The following is a 22,623-nucleotide window of genomic DNA, read 5'->3' on the forward strand; positions in this document are numbered from 1 at the left end:
AGGGGCACGCAGCGCATGCGCGGCTCCTCTCAGCTGCAGGCTGGCTGGGAGAGGTCGCGAATGGAAAAAAATAAGGATACTGGTTACATCTTATTTTATTTCTTTACAAATTAAAGATGCATTGAAAAATAAACCAATGAAAAGAAATGAAAGGTCCAGAGCAGGGGCATCCCGGACTGGGAGCAGGCAAGCCTAACCACCATCAATCCTAGCCCTTGTCCTGCCCCAGCCAATTGGAGTTGGAAGGTAACTGTCAGCCACCCAGTCAATACAGAAGCCCAGTAACATCCAGGCACAGGAAGACAGGGAGGGCTCCAGCCCTCTCTGCCTCTCCCCAACAACGCCGGGCTTAAGCTGTGTTTCTGGTAGGAGCTGAGTGGGATGTGGGCTGGCTCTGAGGTATTGCAAGTTGACCACCAGGCTCTCTACAGAACCATCCAGTATTGGGGCCTCTCCGGCTGGAAAGAAGGCTGCTACCTCCCCTAGGTATTAATATGCTTTGCAGTTCAGTCACCAGGCTCACTCATCTCTAGCTATGTGTTTCTGTCCACGAAGTGCTCACCAATCATAACAGGGGAGAGAGAGCACGCACAATGGAAGTAGAGAGACAACTTGTCATCCATCCTCAGTAACTATAGTTTTGCTACTGACCACAAAGCCCCCAACTACTTTACTCTCCACCACCTACAGTCTGTACTCCAGCACTTGTGCACCTGTATATTTGATCCCTAATATAGGAAGTTGTTGATGACACGGAGCTGAATTTGCCACCTCCTGTAATAACCCTGGGGTTCCCACTCCTTCCTGCCTGCCCCTTTCCTCTTGGAGGCTGGTCCAAAGGGACTCAGTATTGCCAGGGCCTCGCTGCCTCCAAACCCCCAACACTAGATCATATACAGTGAACTGATAAACTACATTCATTACAACAGGATTAGGAGGAGAAAGAGGGTAGAGTAGGGGGACAGGGACACCTTCCATCAGCAGGACATGACAGTGGTAGAGGATATTTGAGCCCAGAAAGGTGTCTCCTTGTACCTTGCCCTCCCCCCACCAAAAAGACTGAGGTCAGCTTACATGACTCATAAGATAGGGAACTGTCCCAATTTCTCTGCCATCCTGGTGCTTTCTGGAAGCTGGCCTGGGACACTATACCATTTACCCACTTGCTTTAGCTCAGTAGCTGCCGAATCTCCTTGTGCATATGACAGAGAAAGTCCACATAGGATGCACCTCCACTTAGGCTCTTGTCTTCTACCAGGAAGTGCTTGAACAGCATCTCCAGCTTGTCTTCCTGTTTCACCACAATAAGCTACAGCCAGAAGGCAGGTTGTGAGGAAAGGTCAATGGTAATGAAGTACTTAAGACTATCCCTCCCCATGCTCCTTCTTGCTGCCTTGACATGGTAAAAAGAAAAATCTGTGTTGCTGTGCTGAGATGTTGCTCAATGAGAGTGTTTGCCTGGCATACAGAAGGCCTAGGGTTCAATATCCAGCACCACTACCACCACAAAATAAACAAGATCTATTTTTACCTTCATGTACCGCATTCTCTGTGCCCGTAAGCTATCAATGAGGCCTCGAACCTTCTTGGACAGTGGATTATCCAGAACTGGCAGAACACTCTGGAACAAAATGTCATTCATTACTATGATAAAGTACTTTTAAGTCTATCAAGAGGGAGCAATACAGATTTAGATATCATCTGAAATGAGGAAACCTAAGAAACTAACAGCATCTTCCCTTACCCCAAGTGTTCTCTAATGACTTCATTGACCCACAATCAAGTCACCAAAGTGTTTTTCCATACCCATATTATCCTTGACACCCTGTTCTCACCAAGCCACTGGTGATCTGACTGAAGGAGGAGACGTTGAAAAGGCTCTGGACAACACCTTGTTGGACACTTGCTCCCACCCAGACAAAGAGGTTGAGCCCATTTTCCAACAAATATATATCGCCACAGCTTAAACGTTCTTCAGACGCTCGAACTGCTGGTGGTTCAGAGGTACTGTCGATGGGAGACTTTGTCTAGACAAAAAGGCAAAAAAGTCACCTAGAACTACAAGACACTCCTTTATATACATAAACTCAGAAAGCTAAGTCTCCAGATAGCAATGTGAATGTACATAAAGACAAATCCTGTAGTGTCAGCAATAAAGTAATCCCATCCCTTCCTTCTTAGAGGCCCTGTCCTCAGTACAATGCCTCACACTCCAATCTTTAATCGCACCAGTGGTAGGAGCCGAGGGTAGAAGAAGACATTGGTCTCAGCCACATCCATGGAGGAAACCAGCTGTCGAACATAGGCACGGTCATCAGTAGTGACCTCAGCTCCAGGCTGCAGAACATCACTCTTCAACACACAGTTCAGGTAAACTGGGAGTAGCTTCATACACTCAGGAAGGATCAACTGAGGGATTTATGGAAGTAAAGACAATGATCATGGGAAATCCCTCTAACATGCAAAATTTTGTTGAAACAACCCCTCTGCTAGCACCCTTGCCCCTACCTGCCCTGCAGAAGATGGGCTGGCACAGTTCTTTCTATAGCAGGCCAGGATCTGGGCACACTGGGTGATAAGAGTGTCACGTACAGTCTTCACAGGGCTATTAAGAACACCCCGATATGCTATATGGGAGAGAGAGCAGTCACTGGTCAGCTTCCTTTCACATGCATCTTCCCACCATCACACCTACTCAAGAGTACTGAATGGTTAACCATCCTGGACCTTTCTCTCATCCCCTATCCCACCCTGCCCTGCTTCTACCCTCACCAAACTTGGCCATGTAGTTGATGAGTGTGTCAGTCTCACAGTTTCGATACAGATCAGCCAACTGGGTGCAGCAGTTTAGGGCCAGGTTGTGGATGCGGAGCCGACGCTGCCCTGCACAGCTGGTATAAAGCAGGGCACACTAGGGGAAGGGAGAAAGGGGGAACTCACACCCCTCCCTCAAAATTCACCCACCCCTTATCATCTCTTCTGTGAATGCCTCCAGCACTTCCATTCCCTGTCCCCGTCTCCCGCCTGCCACCTGCAGTAGAGCTCCACTCTCTTCATTGAGCCGATCATCATGCTTGAATTCCACAGTCACTGTCTTATCCTCATCTAGTCCAGCCAACTCCACATCTGTTGTATTGCTCATGTAGAAAGCTCCAAAGAAATCTACAGCACGGATACCTGAGGCCACAGGGATAGGTCAGGGCTAAAGATGGCATAGGTGCATCAAACAGATTTAGCCTCAAGCAAAACTCACCAGTACTTGTCCGAACCCGCATCACAGCATCAAAGCCAACCACCTTCTGTACATCCCGACGCAGATCACTCAAGAACCGTTCCTGGTCATTCTCCACCTGCAGCCCAGGCCCAGAGTCACATCATTGACCACATAGCTCACCCTACAGTCAGTCTCCCCATATCCCTTCCACTCTACAAGCATGCTTCATCATAGTAACAGTGAAAATAAGGATGACAATGACAATGAAGCATTTATACATTCATGACATATCAGGTAGCACACAGAATATTTTATATATAATTGTTTAATTCTGTAGACAAATCCTAATTAGTAAACTCTACTTTGAAGATGAAAGGGGAAAAGATGAGTAAATGATTATCCTATGCCAATAAGTGAGAGGGCTTCAACATCAACCCAGGACTGACTTGAAGACCATGTACCTAACCATTATACTCTGGGCTCAACTTCACCTACCACTAATAAGTCAGTAGCTAAAGAGCCACTCCACATATAAGCAAATATTTCTACACCCAGAATTCTATACCTGAAAGCAGGCATATTTGTAGACAGAGCCTCCAGTGAGCTGGGGAACAACAGAGAGTGTGGCCATATCTACATATTGGTTAGGGAAGAGGAAGAGGTCCACACAGCAGCCTTGGGCCACACAGTCTTTGGCCAGAGTCTGGTAGGTACCTGTCTGAGGCTGGAACAGAGTCTGGAGGGAAACAGAAGAAATGTCGTATGTAAAAGAAAAACTCATCCTTCATGACTTCAGACCCACCACCACCTTGTAATTCCAGCAGTAGATCAAAGTTAGAAGGAAAAGGAAGGCGTGAGGGAAGGAAAGAGAAACAGAAAAGGTGCAGCTTGTGTTCAAGCACACCTATAAGAGATAAGATCTGTTATGAGTAGTTTTTCCCTGCCAGTCTGGTCCTACCACCACACCAGCGCCAAATAACACACTGAGGCATTGTATTAACTATAAAGCTATAGGCCAGTTACTAGTTTCTTATCTGCTGGCTCTTTCTTAAATATTAACCTATTTCTATTAATCTAAGTATTTCCACGTAATCTCATCTTACCAGAGAGAGGGCCTGGACCTTTGTTCTCTCCAGTCTCTACATCTTGACTCCTCACTACTTCCTCTCTCCTCCTTGTCTTCTAGTCCCGCCTATCTTGCTTTCCTATTGACCAACAGTGCTTTATTCATTATAACCAATACGAGAAACATGAATGACATCTCCCATCAAAGATCACTACAAGTATGGAGCCAGCCTGGGCTACAAAGTGAGTTCAAGATCAGCCTAGGCCACATAGCTAGACCAAATCTCAATAAAGCAAAAATGAAAAAGAGAAAAAGTCAAATCTACCAAAAATTTACAGGTGGGACACGTGACAGGGCAGAGTGTAATCCCAATCCAGCTGGCTAACATGGAAGAGTTGACAATGGAAAGTGGCCATCTTTCTCTGTAATAAGAAGCCTCTCTCCCTCTCGAGTCCAATACCTTCTCCTTCTCTGTGTTGATCAACTTCCTGTCATCTCTATTCTTCAGCTTCCCTGGGGCCTCTGCAATGGGCAAGGATGTGTGGAACAGAAACAGCTTCCCTGCACACTCGGCAGCCTAGGAAAATAAAGATAAAATTACTCGTCCATTCTTCCTTTTACTTGTCCATTATTCACTCATCTTTTTCTTTGTCATTTATTAGGCACTAACTGTATGAAATGGTCTGACTTGCTAGACAGTTATCAGTCACTAAGGCTGTTTTCCAATAAATAACATGGTCAGAAGAAAGCAAGAGAGGAGGTTGCCAGGGATTCTTGCCTTACCTTCAGAGCTTCCATCCCAGCCTGGATAACTGGGGCAAATACTGTCTCTGTCTCTCTTGTGTCTGCAAACATTTCTGGGATCTGATCCAATAAGCTGCAAGACAGATAATGGCAGACAACCAAAATTGCCACCCAGATTTTAGTGGCCTCCATTCTCAATTCCTGGATTAGTAATCTGGGTCCCAGACTAAAAACTCCTGGACCACACCCTTATCCATCTACTAACCCCTCTGTTCAACTCCCTAGACTTCTATGGTTATACTCCCCAACTCCCTCCCATCTCTACCATCTGGCTCTTACCTGGTGATAACTGCCCGGGACTCATTGACATTGACCAGGAAACCATCCAGCAGTGGCACAAACATGTCAGCAACATCTGATACAACCATCATCTGTGGTTGAGCTAAGGAGCTCTTCACATTGTAGAAGTGGAGCACCTTATTGTAGGTGACAAAGCCAACTCGGATTGCTGACTCTTCTGCTCCACCCTCCCTGTGGAAGGTGACATTGTTACCCAGACTGGTCACCTTTTTTACCACCCATGATTGTATGACATAATGTTCCACATGCTCAGTCAACCCAGACACCCACCATTAACCAAAGGAAAGCAGTACTTCCTCAACCCTCACCTAGGCAGGTAGTCTAAGAGTGACTTGAGCTCTTCACAGAGCAGCCGAACAAGACCAGTCCTAATGGCATTGTAGGAGACATCAATCATAAAGATGAAGGCAGGAGGGTTGGGGAACTTATTGTTCTGTAGAGGAAGAAAATGTTGAAGGCACAGGAAAACAGTAAGTAGGCCAGGAGACTAGAGGGCAATGCAATGAGCATCAAAGGAGACCGTGACCCGGCAAGGGAAATGATAACAGCTATTTTAGGCTGTCTCACAATCTTCCACCCACTACCTCTCCTCTCCCACTACCTTCCCTCACCTTGCAGTAATCTACAGTGGCCAAGAATTCATAAGAGCCCAGGGACAGTTCAGGACGGTCATAAGCATCCACACGTTTGCCGGTATGATCCAGATGTTGAAAATACTGGGGGGGAACTGTAGGGAGGATGGGAGGATGCAGTGTGTTACTCAAAGGTTCACCCTCAAGCTTAGTAAGCCAATTCCTAGCTGAGCTCCTTCATATCATTCCAATACCCCATGTCCTCACCTGTGTGCCCTACTTCCCCAGCTCCTGAGAAATGCTCCCTCAGCTATCTAATGAGAGTGAACAACAGTGATGCAAGCCTTCCCCACAAAGCTCAGCCTCCACAGCATACCATCATTGACACAGCTACAGAAGGAGCACTGGAAGCGCCTCCCTCCCTCGATGAACGTCATAAGAGGGCACATGTATGCTTTGCAGCGATTACAGCGCAGAGGGCCAGATTCCCCATGGTCCACAACATATGGTGAAGTCTAAGGAACAAAGGGAAGGGGCTCAGATGGAGGGTCAAACAAGGTAACACATGACACAGACTGGAGGGAGAGGCAGCATGGCTCAGGTACTCTGTCTGGGGAAGGAATATAAGTAGAAGGGAATGAGGACAATGAAAAGGGCATGATCACTGGAAAACCTCCAGTTCTCTCTTTTTATTTCCTATCCCAGAATGCATTTCTTCCTTAAAAAAAAAAAAAAAAAAAAAAAAAGAGGGCCTATGAAACTGGCCATAGCAAGCCAGGGACTGCCATGAGTGTATAAGGAGAAAGCCAAAATTTATACAGGATTTTTACTCCTGTCCCAGAGATGACTTCCACTTCCTTCTCTGCCTATCTGTACTTCCCCCCACCCCATCACTCACAAGAGAATTCTGTGACACCTACTGGTAGGTAAATGTCATCTTACGAATACAAAAAGCATCTAACTATCCTCACTAGCATCCAAAATGGAAGTGAGAAAACAGACATACCCTGAGCCTTGAGGTTTCAGTTCTAGAGAACTCTCAAGTTCCTAAGGGATACTTTGTTTGGAGACAGGGTTTCTCTGTATAGCCCTGGCTATCTCAGAACTCTGTAGAGCAGGCTGGTCTTGAATTCACAGAGATCCCCTTGCCTCTGCCTCCTGAATGTGGGAACTAAAGGCATGGCCACCATGCCCAGCCAGGTGTTATTTCTCAAGACCTAAATAAACAGCTACCTAATCTTTAAAAATGCTTTTGCCAGCCATAGTGGTGCATGGATTCAAAGTTTGAGACCAGTCTAGTCAGCAATGTGAGTTCCAGGAGCAGGTATACATAGAAGCCCTGTCTTGAAGGAAAAAAAAAAAAAAAAAAAAAAAAGCTGCTTTCTGGTACTGGATTGGAAGATGGGGTCCCAAGCCAGGTGAGGAATGGAATACTAGATACAACAGTACCTTCTCCTTTATATGCCTTCCTAATAGCCCTACCCAACTCAAGTTTAAAAAAAAAAAAAAAAAAAAAGTAATGCGCTTATCATTTAGAGATTTGACTACACAATCTTGCTGTCTTGCCTCTAGAAATTAGTTAGGTTAACCCTACCTATTTCATTTTATTTTAAGACAGGACCCTGACTAGCTTTAAAGTCACAGGAATCTATCTGCCTGCCTCTCCTTCCTTTGTTTGTTTTGAGATGGAGTCTACTGTGTAGCCAGGCTGAGCTGGAGCTCCATGGTCTCCTGTTTCAATTTCCTGAGTGCTACAATTACAGGTGTGAGCCTCCACATCCTATGACTCTGGTTCTTTTCATTTATTTGGCTTTTGCTTTCATTCCTACTACTGCTACCAAGTTTGGGCCCTGAGAAAGAAAAATATCAAGATACTGTTCCATCCTGCCCAACCAAGATGTCTTGCATGCCAGTCAGAATCCCATCTAGAAAGAAGCATCATTCTCTCCATTTGTTTCATTGTATCCCAGCCCTTCTGAGACTTACCTCCTCTGGTGGCAGCCTTGCCAGTGGCTTGATCACAGCTGCCAGAGGCACCTGAGCCTGCTTAGCCATGTCAGAAGTGCAAGGGATATTATAGGATGTGCATCGAACATACCGGGGACTTGCATTCCCTGAAGAAGGTAAAAGATTTGAGAGTCATATCCCAGAAGCCTTTGGATACCAGCTCTCCATTGGTGAGTCACTCCACCTCCACAGATGTTTGGAGTTGGCAGTAGCTTTTAGCTCCCTGAAGGACTGCGGGAGGAAGTGGGGTGGGGTGGGGGAACTGGTCTCAGGTTAAAGACCAATAAAAGTATAATCTGTGGTTGATAACCTTAGAGAATTAGCTACCTTAGAGCAACAGACATTAAAGTTCATCTCACCTTGGTCTTTCACCACGAAGTTGGTGGTGACTAAGGGTGGCACCTGTCCCCGTATACCAGTAACAAATGGCTCTGAACCCCGGTTGTTCCTATCATCTTCAATAACCTGAATCTGAAGAAAAAAAGTGAAATGAGTGATATGGTAAAAGAAAAAGAAGTTCTAGGACAAAGGCAGACCAGACTGTAGCACAAGAACAAAGAACTTGCCAAAAAACACCTCATGCACCAGGCATGCTTTCTTTTAGAGTCCTTATCAAATGCTATAATGCTGAACTTCCATTCACAGCAGCTAGCAAGAGATGCTGGGTGGGCCTTGGTGAGAATGGACTTACTGATAAAATACCCACTGACCTCCAGTCATTAGTCATTTATTCCTCCCACTCCAGGAAAGCTTCAACTCTGACCCCAAACCAGAAGACATGATGGATTCCACTCTCCATCCCCATCAAGATTTTCCCTCCCCTCCTCTTCAGAAGACACAATGAGTCAGAGCAAGGAAAACAGATGACAGAAACCCATGTAGAAATGAATCTACCTGGAATGGCTCTAAACTCAATGAAATTAACAAGGAACACGGGGAAGAGAGAATTCAACAGCCAGAAATGATCAGGAAAGGTAAGGAAGCAAATGCTGTCTTCCTTTCAGGTGAGCATTGATGGGTCCATAGAGGAGAGGATAAACGCCCAATCCTTATGGCCCAGCCCTCAAACCTATACTTGTGACAAGACATTGAGGAGAACAAGCACAAAAAGGATATGCAGAGCTGGTAATCAGACCCTTGTTCACACAGGTGACCTTTGGTCAGTTACTTCAAGAATAGTTTGATAAAACCAGAAAAAGTAAAGGGCAAATAAGACTGTATCCCACAGCAGAAAGAGCTGAAGCTTGGAGATATGCCAGAGTCTGACTCCCCAGATGAGAAGGTGGCCCACACTCTCCCACAACAAGCAATCTCTTCCCTTGTAAGAAATGCCATGAACCTGGACGTTCATAGCCACCCACTGGACATTTCTCCTCACATCAAACTTTAAGGATCTGCTGCTTGACTCTGGTTCCATCACATGCCACACACAAGCTCCTGGAAGAGCCAGCAGGACTAAAACCAAAGCTTAACATATCACCAGGCCCACCCTCAGAGCCTGAGCATCCACCATCCCATACTCAAGGCACTGCTAACAGCTTGCTTCCTCTTCCATACATGGTGACTTGGGGCATGCATATCCTTCAGCTGGTAAAAGCAAGGATCTAGAAGGGCTCAGGGAAGAGAATGAAAATGGATGGACATGGTGGATGAGGTGAAGTCACAGGCATGCATGAGTGGCACTAACACAGGGATGACAAGCACATATTCCCACCCCTGAACTTACTGGACTAGGAATGGCATCAGGGTCTATTCTGTGCCTGGTTTTCTGCTGAGGAGGCAGCTCATTAAGTTGCTTTTAGTGTTTTAAGAATAAAGGCAGCAGGGGTATACAGGGAGGGAGACAAAAGAACAAGAGGCAGATGTTACTTCTCTAACCCTGGTGAATCAGACATGAATAGCTGGAGACCAGCTTGGACTGGGGAAATTGGGGACCCCGTAGATCTGGAATTCCAAGTCTCTCTAGCCCAACACAGAGGTCACTCAAGGAGGCCTCAGTGACTCAGACTACCATGGAGCAAGGTAAAGTCAGGTGGAGCAAACAAGAGGCAAGCAGGGCTCTTTAAGGAGGCCCTAATGGGAAAGACTTTGGGTTCACCTTAACTAATAAGCTTCCTAACCATGGTAGTTCCCCAAAGGAAGAGGGAAGAGAACGAATGGAACATGACAATGGCTAAGTATGAAGAGGTAACTGACATTGATGTTACAGACAGGGTATAAAGTGGGCCCAAGTGGAAAAACTACTCCACCCGTGTCTGAAAAGGAAGGACTGAGGATTCCAGTAGCTATGGGGGAGAAGTAACTTCCTCAATGAACTTTACATGCACACTGCCTTCATACACTATGACTGCTCCTCATCCATACAGCAGGGACCTCCCACTCAATAGTACTGGGGGCACCATCCCACAACACTACCCATATAGGAGCAGAGAGGAACCAGTGAGGCTTTCCTACTCTGACCACCTAAAAACAGAGAGCTCCCACCTGCTCTAGCAATCAAGAATGATGTCCTACTATATCTATGGAGTGAGACCTGGCCACTACTGCACAGAATGGCAAAGGTGACCATGTTATTATTATGTCCAAGAACAACAGAACATAGATCTCAACCCAGAGCTCTACCAACATGACTGATCACTCTTGTTCCCTTTTCTTCTCTGTATAGCTGTGGATTAAAAACTGCCCTAAAAGACTTTGGGGACTTCAAATTCCATTTCAAAAGTTTAGACATCACATCTAAGTTCTAAGTTTTCAAGATGATGGTTGAAAAGGGAATGTTATCAGAAAATGCCAAGCAAACATCACATCTTGTTCAGCCTGCTTATCTGGCAGACATGTGTTTTCCCAAGACCACATAAGACCTACTTACAGGGCTGGGGATAGCATCAGGATCCAGGCGCTTAGGAGGCAGTGGCTGAGGAGGCCCAGGATGACTGCCAAAGTTAGGTGCTTCAGGGTATGGACTCTCATAATTAGGCTGAAGGCCTCGGGCTGGACCAAAGGAACCTGAGAAACAAGGGCACATGGTTGATAAACTCAAAATCCCTTCCCTATTTCTGCTTAAGGACTCAGGAAAATAACTGGACTCTTTGAAGGAGATTATGGGCTGAATGTGTGCCTGAGGAAGACACTCAGAGAAAAAGACCACACTATCAGAATGAACTAAGAAAAGAGAAAAATGTCATACAAACCTCACATCCTAGTAATGGTACCACAAAGCTATCCATCTAATTTACTACTTAGCAAGCAGTACTAAGACAAATAAACCAAAAGCCCCAAATAGGGGCTAGACAGATGGCTCAGAGGTTAAGAGCACTGATTGCTCTTCCAGAGGTCTTGAGTTCAATTCCCAGGAACCACCTGGTGGCTCACAACCATCTACAATGAGATCTGGTGCCCCCTTCTGCCATTCAGGCATACATATAGACAGAATACTGTGTGTATAATAAATAAATAAATGTAAAATAATAATAATAATAATAGCTGAAGCCTTTGGATTCTAGCCAGATACTGGTGGAGGAAAAAGGGGACACAACTCACCATTTTGCTGCAGCTGATACCCAGGCTGCTGAGGCGGGTGTATAGGTGGTGGTACTGGGGGCCCAGTCATCTGGGTGCCTGGGGGCAGAGCATGAGCAGGAGGCGAGGACACATGGTTGGGCTGGCTCAATGGGAGACTCCCAAAGCCCTGTCCAGGTGGGAGTGGACCAGTCATGCAAGGCATCCGAGGACCACCTAAAGCTGGGGATGTGAAGCTGGAAGCCAGTGGTGGGGCAGATCGCAGGGGAGGCTGGACTCCAGGATGACCTTGAGCCTGGCTAAGGGGAGGAGCCTGGCTCTGAGGATAGGAGCCATATGGACCAGAATTAGGGAAACTTCCTGAGGCTGAGGCCAATGATGTTGGTGGACCTGAGAAATATAAGAGGCAGAGGTAAAGGCCTAGTCATTCTGCCTTGTATGGTAAATTATTTCACATCCCACCAAAAAGGTGCATCTGGAACTCAAAGGCACAGAAAGTAAAAAGTATGCCCTGAACCAAAACTTCTGAGTAGTGGATAAGAGCATCCTGGTCCCACCACTACTTACCATAGCTCAAACCAGAAGAGGGAAGGGCTTGGGACACAGCACCACTGATCTGCATTCCAGCAAGCTGTGCAGTCACCTGTGTACTTGTGGGGGGAGGGCCATAAGGCTGAAGCACAGCTGGCTGGCTGACCACAGGAACCAATGGGGACCCAAACTGCTGAGACCCCTGAAGCCTGTAACGAGAATGAAGGCAGGGGTGACTACAAGATTGAGATACCTGTTGAAGTTGGCAGAGTTCCACACCATTACAAGAAACAACATTGTGTTCTGTCATTTTATGTTCATCCTGAGGTCTTTGATAGCTTCATATTAGTGTAGTTGGCATTCTTGATTGTCTACACAAAAAAAGATTTGTGGCAAAGGTTACTTTCCACTATGTTTACTCTACAAATACCAAGCACCCTCAGGTCAAATAATATTTAGTTTGATTGAGAAGTTATCGTTTCCTTAGCCTCAGACCTATGTGGACAAACTGCCTTAGTTTTGTAATCTACACCTAAAGAGTTGAAAGAAAGGGCACACATAAGCAGACCTACAGCAAGTGCCTACTTAGGAAACACTGAGACGAATCAATATAACTTGATTGTTCAACTAGAGTTATCTATGACTTCCTCTTGGGATGATGTGAGAAGAATCAGTGATCTGAAGAAGCAGGTCGGCTGAGACTGGCATCAGATATTAATCGAAGGATGATGCTCACTGTTCCAAGGAAGGATCAGAGAAATGATGCTCCAAATAGCCTTTCGGATCTACTAGCAACACCTCAGCACTCACACAAGGACAATGCACTCAAAAATAAATACTAATCATGCCAGTATCACTGGATACCAAGTGTAGGCAGCTGCTCTAATGTCTCATGAAGATCTTATTGCAGATATTTGCAACATAGAAAGTCCATCTGGGACTTGGGATGGATTAAAGCCATCAAAACAGTAGTCTTTTACACTGAAATTCTGACTTATACTCTTTAAAATTAATTCAGTTTATTATTTTTTTCTTTTTAGCCAGATGTAGTGGTGCAAGCCATTAATACCAGCACTGGGAGGGCAGAGGCAGGTGGATCTCTGTGAATTCAAGGCCAACTTGGTCTACAGAGTGAGTTCTAGGACAGCCAGAAACTATACAGTGACACCCTATCTCAGTGATTGTATGCATGCCCATTTTTCTTTTTTCTGTGAGTGCATGCATGTTGATGCCAGGGTGAGTGAACAGTGAGTGTATGATGTTTGGAAGATACCTTTCAGACATCAGTTATCAACTTCTAACATGTTAAAGCCAAGTCTTTCTAGTTCTTGCTGTACAGTATACTCCAGGCTAACTGGCCCTCAAGCTTCTGCCCAATTCTCCTATCCCCACATCCCTTCTCACTGTGAGAGTGCTGGGTTTACAGATGTGCACCATGCATCCAGAATTGGTTATGGGGGGTCAAACAGAGCTTGTCAGGCACTTTACCCACTGAACCTTCTCCCCAGCCCCTCCCTGCCTCATTTTATCTCTACTAAATAACTAGTACTTTCTGTTTGACCAACTCCATCTATTCTTTAGTTTACCAGCCAGTCAGTCACTTTTCCTTCAACTGGTATCTCTTTATGTGTGTGTTATGCTGGCACTTGAACCCAGTGACCTGCAAGTAGGCAAGCAAGCACTGTAATGGTGAACTATTCCCTCATCCCTAATGCTGCTTCCAACTAGTATTTCTGCTAGTGACCCTGACTTCAAGCTCTTTGTTGGACGCTGCATTGTTTTGTGGTACAATACTAAACATACTGTTAACCATACAGCAGATGCTCAATGAATCTTGACAGACTAATTATTGTTCTAGTAGTGTGGATTATTGCTATCAGCTGCCCAGTGTTATTCTGTCAAGTGCTCCACCATACCTACATACAGTATCTACCGTTTTTCTATTTAATCTAACCCTACAGCAAAACAATAAGACAGAGGCTAGGTGATGGTGATGCACACCTTTAATCCCAGCACTTGGAAAGCAGCGGCAGGCAGATGTCTGTGAGTTCGAGGTCAGGCTGGTCTACAGAGTAAGTTCCAGGACAGCCAGAGGTGTTACACAGAGAAACACTGTCTCAAAAAACCAAAAATTAAAAAAATGATAATGACCTTGCCAAATCCAATGGTCAATTCTCTGCCCTTATCTTCCTGTAGCAATGAACAAAGCTGATCACTCACTTTCCTGAAACATAGTCTCTATCCTCCCCACCTCCCCCAATATATAGCCCTGGCTGTCCTAGAATTCTCTCTGTAAACCAAGTTGAGCTAGAACTCACAGAGATCTGCCTGCCTCTGCCTCCCGAATGCTGGAGTTAAAACTGTGTGCCTCAGACACTTGGCCTCTCTTTACTTCAAATGTTTAATTTAACTTATATGTATGAGTGGTTTTGGCCTTTTTATTCTGTTTTTTGCGTGCGTGGGTGTGTGTGCGTGTGTGTGTGTTGTGGGATATTTGTACACTGTGTGAAAATGTAATGTTTTGACTGGTACAATAAAAAGCTGTATACCCAGTAGCTAGGCAGGAGGTATAGGCAGAACTTTAGGGCAGAAAGAGATCTGTGGGAAGAAAAAGGCAGAGTCACCAGTCAGATGAAGAAAAAGCATGACATGTAGGAGATGAGATAACAAATCATGAGCCATATGACAACACGTAAGTTAATAGAAACAGGTTAATTTAAGTTGTAAAAGCTAGTTAGAAACAAGCCTAAGCTGTTAGCCAAGCTTTCACAATTAATAAGTTTCTGTGTGGTTATTTGGGAGATGGAAGGTGGGACAGAAAGATCCACTTACATGTATGTGTACCACATATGTGCCTGGTACCCAAAGAGGCCCAAAGAGGGCTTAAATACCCTGGAAAAGGAGTTATGGATGATTGTGAGCCTCCACGTGGGTGCTGGAAACTGAAGCCAAGTCTTCTGCAAGAGTTAGGCCCCCTGAAACACTCTTTGCAGGCCTATCTCTTACCTCACTATTGAATCTTTTTCAAGTGCTTTACTGCTGACTCCACTCCAACTATACATTGACCTTGTCTTCTTCATGTCCACCAAATGAATTTCTACTTTGCATTTGCTGTGCCCTCTACCTAATACACTCTTCCCTAGGATCTTGCATGGCGTACTTCTTCATTCCACTAAAGTCTCATATACTTCACAGAAGCTTACTTGACCAGCCTGTTTAAAATAGGTCCAACCTCCTCACAAATAACCCACATCCTCACCCTATCTTGTATCTTTAGGTATATATGTCTGTCTGTCATCATCTATTGTGTCCCACATTTGCCTTATCTAAGACTTATATTCAGTGCTAATGTATGAATAAAAAAAAATGTATGAATACAAGCTTGGTAACTTCTAGAAAGGACTTTTTCATTTTCATATCTGTTACCCAGTTATACTTTTTAAACTATTACAACCAATGTTCTGACAGACATGACTTCTGTCCTGTAACAGAGGTTTCTCAGGTTCTCATTATTTATGTAGCCTTTCTTCTGAGTCTTTTCATTTCCTGACTGGCACATTAACCAATAAGTCCTACTAAGTGAATGGTCTAGTGAAAAGGATGACACAGACAATCCTAAGCTCCCTCTTCCTGTCCCCCCTAGCATAGGGATTAGAACCACTGTGAAAATGTATGTCTGGTAAAGAGAAAGAAATTCAGGTTCACAAAAGGATAATAGGCCTAGATATTAGTAATACCTGTGACCTGGGAAAAAGAAGGCAAGGGTTGGCAACATGGCTTAGTGGGTACAGATGTTTGTGAGTTTGATCCCCAAAACCCACATACTGGAAGGAGAGAACAATTCCTACAAGGCATGCATGCCCACACCCATCATTCATACATACAAAATAAATAAATGTAATAAAAATTGTTAAAAGAAGATAAAATAGAATAGAGGTAGAAGGAGAAGAAAGAATCTAAGAGAATTTTTAAAAAACAGGCCCTCCCTCACACATTCCTAATCCACTTTCATCACACTGATTTTAGGCTCACCCAGGACATACCTTTGCATCTGAGCTGAGGAGCTTGGCCCATTCTGTATATCACCTTGACCAAACTGGCCATATGTAGTCTGACCACAGGGGGCCTGCACTGTTGAGGCTGGAGGTGCCCCTGAAGAAGGTGGGGCTCTCGGCACACCTAAGGATAAAGGACAGAAACTGAATTGTTGGGAAATAACTTTCTCCTCCACTTTGAGGCAGGGTTGCAAAGCAAGAATCAATAAAAGAAACCTTCACTGACTCTACCTGCAGAACAACAAAGGATGCCATATAACTCTCAGTACAGCAGTATTTAGCATATGGACATCCAACAAACAGGCTACTTTCTCCAAAATATTAGGGTGAAGCTAGGCCGGGCAACCTTCCTCTGATCAACCACACACTCACTCTTACTCAGTCTAAGACAGCCTTCAACCCTTCTCAGGAAAATATCTCACTCACAACTTAGAAACTTGGAGGGTAGTCAGATAGCAGTGACACATGCCTTTGATCCCAGCACTTGGGAGGCACAGGCAGGCGGATTTCTATGAGTCTGAGGACAACCTGGTCTACAAAGCAAGTTCCAGTACAGCTAGGGCTTTTACACAGAGAAACCTTACCTTGTAAGGCAAAAAAAAGAAAAAAAGAAAAAAAACCTTGGAGGATACATGAGAAAGGTGATACAGAAGATGATGAGCAAGAACACAGTGAAACACAGTGAATTATTCTATAAGGAATTGGGGGTGGCCAGGTGTGGTGGCCAAGCCTTTAATCCGAGCACTTATGAGTCAGAGGCAGATGGATCTCTGAGTTTCAAGGCCAATCTGGTCAACATACTGAGTTCTAGGTCAGCCAAGGCTATACAGTGGGACACTGTCTCCAGAGAAAATAGATAGAAAGAAAGGAAGGAGGGATGAAGAGAGGGAAGAAAAGAAAAAAGAAGAAACTAAGGGGCTGGAGATGCGGTCAGTTGTTTGCCTAGTATGAAGCCTTGGATTTAACCCCCAGCACCACATAAAAAACTGCCTGGCAGAGCTTGGAAAGACGGCTTAATAGTTTAGGACCTGAGTTCTAATTGCAGAGGACCTACGTTCCAATCCTAGCACCCATATGCTGGCTCACAACCATATGTAACTCCAATTCCAGAGGATCTGTCTCTGTCTTCTGATTTCTCAATGCATACACTTAGACAAAACACCAGTAAAGAAAATAAATCTAAAATAAAGCACATGGGGGTATAACCCTATAATCCTGGCATTTGGAAGTCAAAAGGATCAGAAGTTCAAGAAACTGGAGGGGGGTTATTATTTATTTGTTTTGTTTTACAGGGCTGGGTACTGAGTCCAGGGCTTCAGGCATGCTAGTCAAGTGTTCCTCCCCTGAGCTATAACAACCACAAGAAAGCTACTCCCCTGAGAGGCTGTTCTGACTCTCTCTTCTTGGTATATTTTATATATCCTTTCATGCTATTTTCACCCACTTCCATGTTTGGTAGCATCCTTACAAGTCAGAGGCTTTTTCTTTTCTCCAAGAGATCTATCCCAACACCATTGTTAATGCCATTACCTACATTCTCACAAAATCTGGGCTCTGTCCTTTGCTTGGATCAGATCTCCCCTCCAAACTACTTCCACTAAGCTTAGCCATACTGCAGTAGAAGTGATGAGTTACTTGGAAAATCACTGTTGAATTGTTTCTGACTCTCAGAAGAGATCAAAGTCAGAAACTGAACTTGTTCACTAAATAGTAACAGAAGCAGACAGATTTCCCTTCAGTGACAAACCTCTCTCAGAAGACAATGACAGCTCTACTCTGAAGTCAAACCTAACAGAGCAGAAGTGGACTCTGTCCCGTCAAAGACCCAACCCAGAACAAGGCTCTTCTATAGAACCAAGATCTAATTTTACCACTTTACTGTTTTTACAGTGTGACTAAAATGGTAATATTTCATTCATTTTCAAAACCTGTCCATGCCTTGATTGACTGGTACTTTCTTCCCCTCTTTATTAAATCTACTTTCAGGCCAGGTGTGGTAACCTAGGCCTTTAATTCCAGCACCCAAGTGGCAGAGGCAGGCAAACCTCTGAGTTCTGGGCCAGCATGACTGGGCCAGCATGATATACAGAGCAAGTTTCAGGACAGCCAAGTGTAGTGGGATATTCACTTTGTCTCCTTCTGTGGCACTGACCACGTGAATATCCCACTACAGCCAAGGATGAACAGAGAAACTCTGTCTTGAAAAACAAACAACGACAACAAAAGAAAAACTAGTGTATGTGTGTGTGTGTGTGTGTGTGTGTCATGCTCGCACACACACGTGCATGCAAATACTTATTATGTATTAGATTTAAGTATTTTATTTTATATGTTTAAGCATTTTGCTCACATGCATCACATGCATGATTGGTACCTGCAGAGGTCAGAAAAGGGCACTGGGTCCATTGAAACTGGAGTTATGGATGGTTACGAGCTGCCATGTGGATGCTGGGAACTGAACTCAGGTCTTCTACAAGACTAAAAAGTGCTCTTAACCACTAAGTCATCTCTCTAACCCCCATAAAATTATACTTATGTATTTATTTTGTGTAGTGATCAGAAGACAACTTGCTATCTCCTTCTACCATGAGTCTCTGGGATTGAGCCTAGGTCATTATGTTTAGTGGTAAGCACCTTACCTGCTGAGCTACCTCAAGCCTTTAACCCCACCCCTAACCGCTTTTATTTATTTTACAAATTCTTTTTTTTTTTTTTTTTTTTTTTTTTGGTGGTTCTAGGGATTGAACCTAAGATCTCATGAATGTTTGGCAAGCATTTTGCTAATGATTTATATCTTCTTTTTCACTTCTTATTTTTAAACTAAATCTTACTCTGTTAACTAAGCTAAATTTGAACTTACTTTATAGCCCAGGCAGGCCTTGAACCCAAATCCTCCTACTGCAGCCTCCCTCACAGGGAGGCCTGTGCCTGTGGAATCTACTTTTTTAAGCAACATAGCATTTGGCATTAGTCTAAGTCTTCAGATAGCCTAACCCAAAAGTCTTCTATTAATAACTTTACAAGTCTGCCCGGTAGCATGCAGAGAACCAGCTACTCTTCTTGGAAAAATAACATAAAAAAAAAAAAAAAACAAAACAAAACACTGAGGGCTGGGGGCATAGAATCTAATACAACACCAAGTTTTTTTATTTCACTGATATTGTGGAACATCTAAGAAAAGGAAACCCAAGCAAAGGAAAATGAATGACAGCAAAAGACCAGGAATTCTAAAAGTCAGGCATACAAATATACTGTTCCTCCCAGATTCATTTACAGATAAATGTGTCTTAGGGTTATTTTATGGTCAGAATTATAGTCAGAATAAGCATTCTCAACACATATGAGGAACAAGTGATGTCAGAGAGACTTGAAGTCAACAGGCAATGGAAGATCTATGGCTACAACCCTTCTGTCTAGCTCTTAACAATGCAGCCAGGTAAGGCTGTCCAGGGTGACATCCACAAAAGTGAAGTGACCTGTTACTGAATCTGGAACTCATTTCCATTAAGTATCTTAAGGTGGAAACAGTCACATATGTAAAAACAGGGTGAGACATATGTTTGCATGTCTCACAAGGTGAGCCACATTCATGTTCTTCAATCACAACCTTTAAGTAGCTCCATCAGAGCAATACAATCTAACCTGAAGACTGCTCATTCCCTTCCTCCACTCAAAAGGAACCTGGAAACATACCTTGGGGAGGTGTTTGCTGATAGCCTGGTACTGGACCATTGTAGGCTCCATAGGGAGTAGCAGGTACTGCAGGTCCTGATTGCCCACCATAACTGGACTGATGATACCCTGGGTAAATGGGCTGGTTCTGCCCAAATGGTGGAACAGGTGGAGCTGATTGATTGACATTCATTATGAGAGCATCCCCGATTTGATCTTACCTATTGGAGGAAGGAAAAGAAAGAAATCAGTCAAAACACTTCCTGAGGAAAGCACGACTATTCAGGGAAGGAAGGAAGGAAGAGACAAAAAAGGGATTGGCCTTATCAGGCAGTGATCAGATAAACTGTTTCCACATTACCACAGGGTCTCAGGAACTTCCTACCCCAGCCAGTATCCAGTCACTTTCTTCAAAGCAAGGATTTTGTTACTGTGAACTCTGTGTTGTGTCACTGCCAAGAAGGTATAAATTTCAACTTCAGTTAGACCAAACGGAACAGAACAGCTGACATTCTCCAGTAGTATGATTTTCAGTGTCTAAGCACAGAGTCCCCTGGCTGACAACTACCTTGATGTTACAATTAAATAAAACAATGTTTCCACTTTCCATTCATTCTGTCTACCATCACCAATAAACACTTAAGTAACTTCAAATGTGCTGGGTTATTTTTTTTTTAACTACTAATGCGAAAAATTTAAAATAGATCACAACTAAAATTCCTCCCTCACAAAGGACAACTGTAGAATTGTTTGAGAGAAACGGCATTCTTTCTCTGATCCACAATAATCCAAATGTTACTCTGACTCCATACTCTCCTTGAGAATAGTGTATTAACCCTGAAAAAAGAAAATGTAGCCAAGAAGTTGCAGCGCACACCGTTAGTCCCAGCACTTGGGAGGCAGAGGCAAGCAGATCTCTGTGACTACAAGGCCACCCTGATCTACAGATCTACAGGACAGCCAGAGCAATACAAAGGGGGTAAAAAATGTAGAGAACATCTGAATACCTAGCAAGCAATATTCCATTACAAAGATCATTCATTTCATCCCTCAAGGAGAGGACTATGGGTACTCTAAATCCAAAAGCATGTCTGAAATTCGGTTTCTGTTCTAATGTTTGATAGGTCGCTATCAAAACTATTACAAACTTGCTCAGCAACAGAAGGATGAGTCCATTCAAGGGTCATTCCAAGAAGGGAACAGCAGATCTCAACAGCGTTATCGTTCTAATTATTCCACAGGCAGAAGGGGGGCCCAGGAAGAGTGAGACCTGTCACTCAGGTCTGCGAGCAAAGCCCAAAAGATGAACTTCTACCGGGCTGAAAACTCTGTAAAGTCAAAGCCATTTTAGGAACTGTCCTTCCAAACCCTAAACCTTGCACATGCCACCAACACTAAGCTTTGGAGACGTACTCCTCCCTTTAACTTCCTGAAGTCAGGAGAGAGAGGAAAGAAATAAGCTTGAAGTCAAACTCCAATCTTGCCTCCATTCTAGGTAGACAGTCGAAGGTGACAACCCAAAGGGGCGGGGCAAGCTTCCTAGAACTCTGAAAGTACCCGAGATGCAGAGGTTTGGGGGCTCCAGGGATCGAGATCAGGAAACCAAGCCAGCCTCTAGGGCCACGATGAGGGCCGGTTCATTAAGTAGTAAAGAACAAGCTTCTAATGCCCTTCAACATGCCGGGAAGGCTGCCGAGAGCCGGAACCTGGGCCCGGAGGTGAAGGGAGGGGTCTGGGACCGATCGCCGGTCACGGATGCAGGAGGTGAGGGTCTCTTTCCAGACCCCGCCTCCAGGCTCCTCCCTTTCCTCTAAAACCGGACCACGACCAGACTAGAAATACCCTGGCCTCTCCTCAGCATTCCTCCCCACCACACAACCTCGCGATGCCACTCCTCACCCGGCTCCAGATCCAGGTTCGACTTCGTTCCTAACGTCAAGGCTCCCAGGCTCGACTTCCGGTTCCGAGGGAGCTGGCGTGCCGTCTCCGGAAGTTCCGCCCCTTGCTGTAGGACCGAGGGCCACTCCTTCTGCCACGTCGGCCTTAGGCACGCATCCGGAAACCCGGATGCTACGCATGCGCTTTTGTTCTCTCCCGTTGTGGTGGTTGTCTGAGAAGCAATGCTGAGTTTCTTCTTATTTTTTTTTTTCCTTCCAGATATTTCATACTCTTTATGGCTTTACCAGCTGAGAGGGCGTTCAGAAAATTATACTATTTTAGTAACGCTCCCTCTGTCATACTGTGACACATTAAGAACCTCTAGTCTTGTAGCCACTTCCTGTTAACTTTTCACCCCATTAATTTGCGTCCCTCAGGTCCGACCTTTGAGCCGTGCGTGGTGGTGACACGGTACTATCCCTTGCTATGAAGTTGTGTGTTTATGTGTTCCAGTTTGGTCCCTTTAGCTCAATGCTTGGACGCTTTTTTACTATAACGAAAATAATGCCTATTGCACAGCGAATTGCAATGGATTAAGAGACTAGTATAGTGTTCAATAAAGATTAATTATTTACCATTTTATGCCGTGCCTTTTTTTTTTACAGAGGCAAAACAATACTAGAACTGAAAGATCTCTCTGCTCTATTAAAAGAGCTACAATTCTTTCTGTAATTATAACTCTTTAAAGAATAATTGTAACTAATCGGTAATTGTTGCTCCTTCTCCCCCTTCTCCACCACCGCTGTCATTTTTTTTTTTTTTTTTTTTTTTGAGACAGGATCTCAATTTATAGCCAGACTGTCCTGAAACTGGATATGCCAGGGTCACAGTCTTTATATTTTCACCTCTCCAGTGCAATTTATTCACAAAACTTTAAACACTTCTTTGGACCAACTCAGGTCCTAGGTCTCATGAATAAAGTAAAATGTTTTGCTTTTATATGTA

At 44.4% G+C, this 22,623-nt stretch overlaps 1 protein-coding gene across 2 annotated transcripts; it reads right to left on the minus strand.

Annotated features, from left to right (window-relative positions):
- Positions 1-77: 77 nt before the first annotated feature.
- On the minus strand, positions 78-21,779 carry Sec24c (SEC24 homolog C, COPII coat complex component). Of its 2 annotated transcripts, XM_051174495.1 has the most exons (24): positions 21,640-21,779; positions 19,762-19,961; positions 16,057-16,192; positions 12,050-12,222; positions 11,504-11,872; positions 10,833-10,969; positions 9,690-9,758; positions 8,323-8,434; positions 7,943-8,070; positions 6,333-6,471; positions 5,996-6,111; positions 5,693-5,817; positions 5,364-5,555; positions 5,064-5,157; positions 4,741-4,857; positions 3,780-3,950; positions 3,254-3,350; positions 3,032-3,177; positions 2,773-2,911; positions 2,509-2,627; positions 2,230-2,409; positions 1,836-2,027; positions 1,532-1,621; positions 78-1,309 (listed from the first exon to the last, which is right to left on the minus strand). In XM_051174495.1, the coding sequence occupies exons 2-24, from the start codon at positions 19,931-19,933 to the stop codon at positions 1,169-1,171; spliced, it is 3,354 nt and encodes a 1,117-aa protein (XP_051030452.1). In that variant the 5' UTR covers positions 19,934-19,961; positions 21,640-21,779; the 3' UTR covers positions 78-1,168. The 2 variants fall into 2 exon arrangements, with proteins under 2 accessions (XP_051030452.1, XP_051030453.1); XM_051174496.1 differs by lacking the exon at positions 9,690-9,758.
- Positions 21,780-22,623: the final 844 nt, after the last annotated feature.

This window comes from Phodopus roborovskii, unplaced genomic scaffold, assembly GCF_943737965.1.
Source record: "Phodopus roborovskii unplaced genomic scaffold, PHOROB, whole genome shotgun sequence".
Classification (NCBI taxonomy): domain Eukaryota; kingdom Metazoa; phylum Chordata; class Mammalia; order Rodentia; family Cricetidae; genus Phodopus; species Phodopus roborovskii.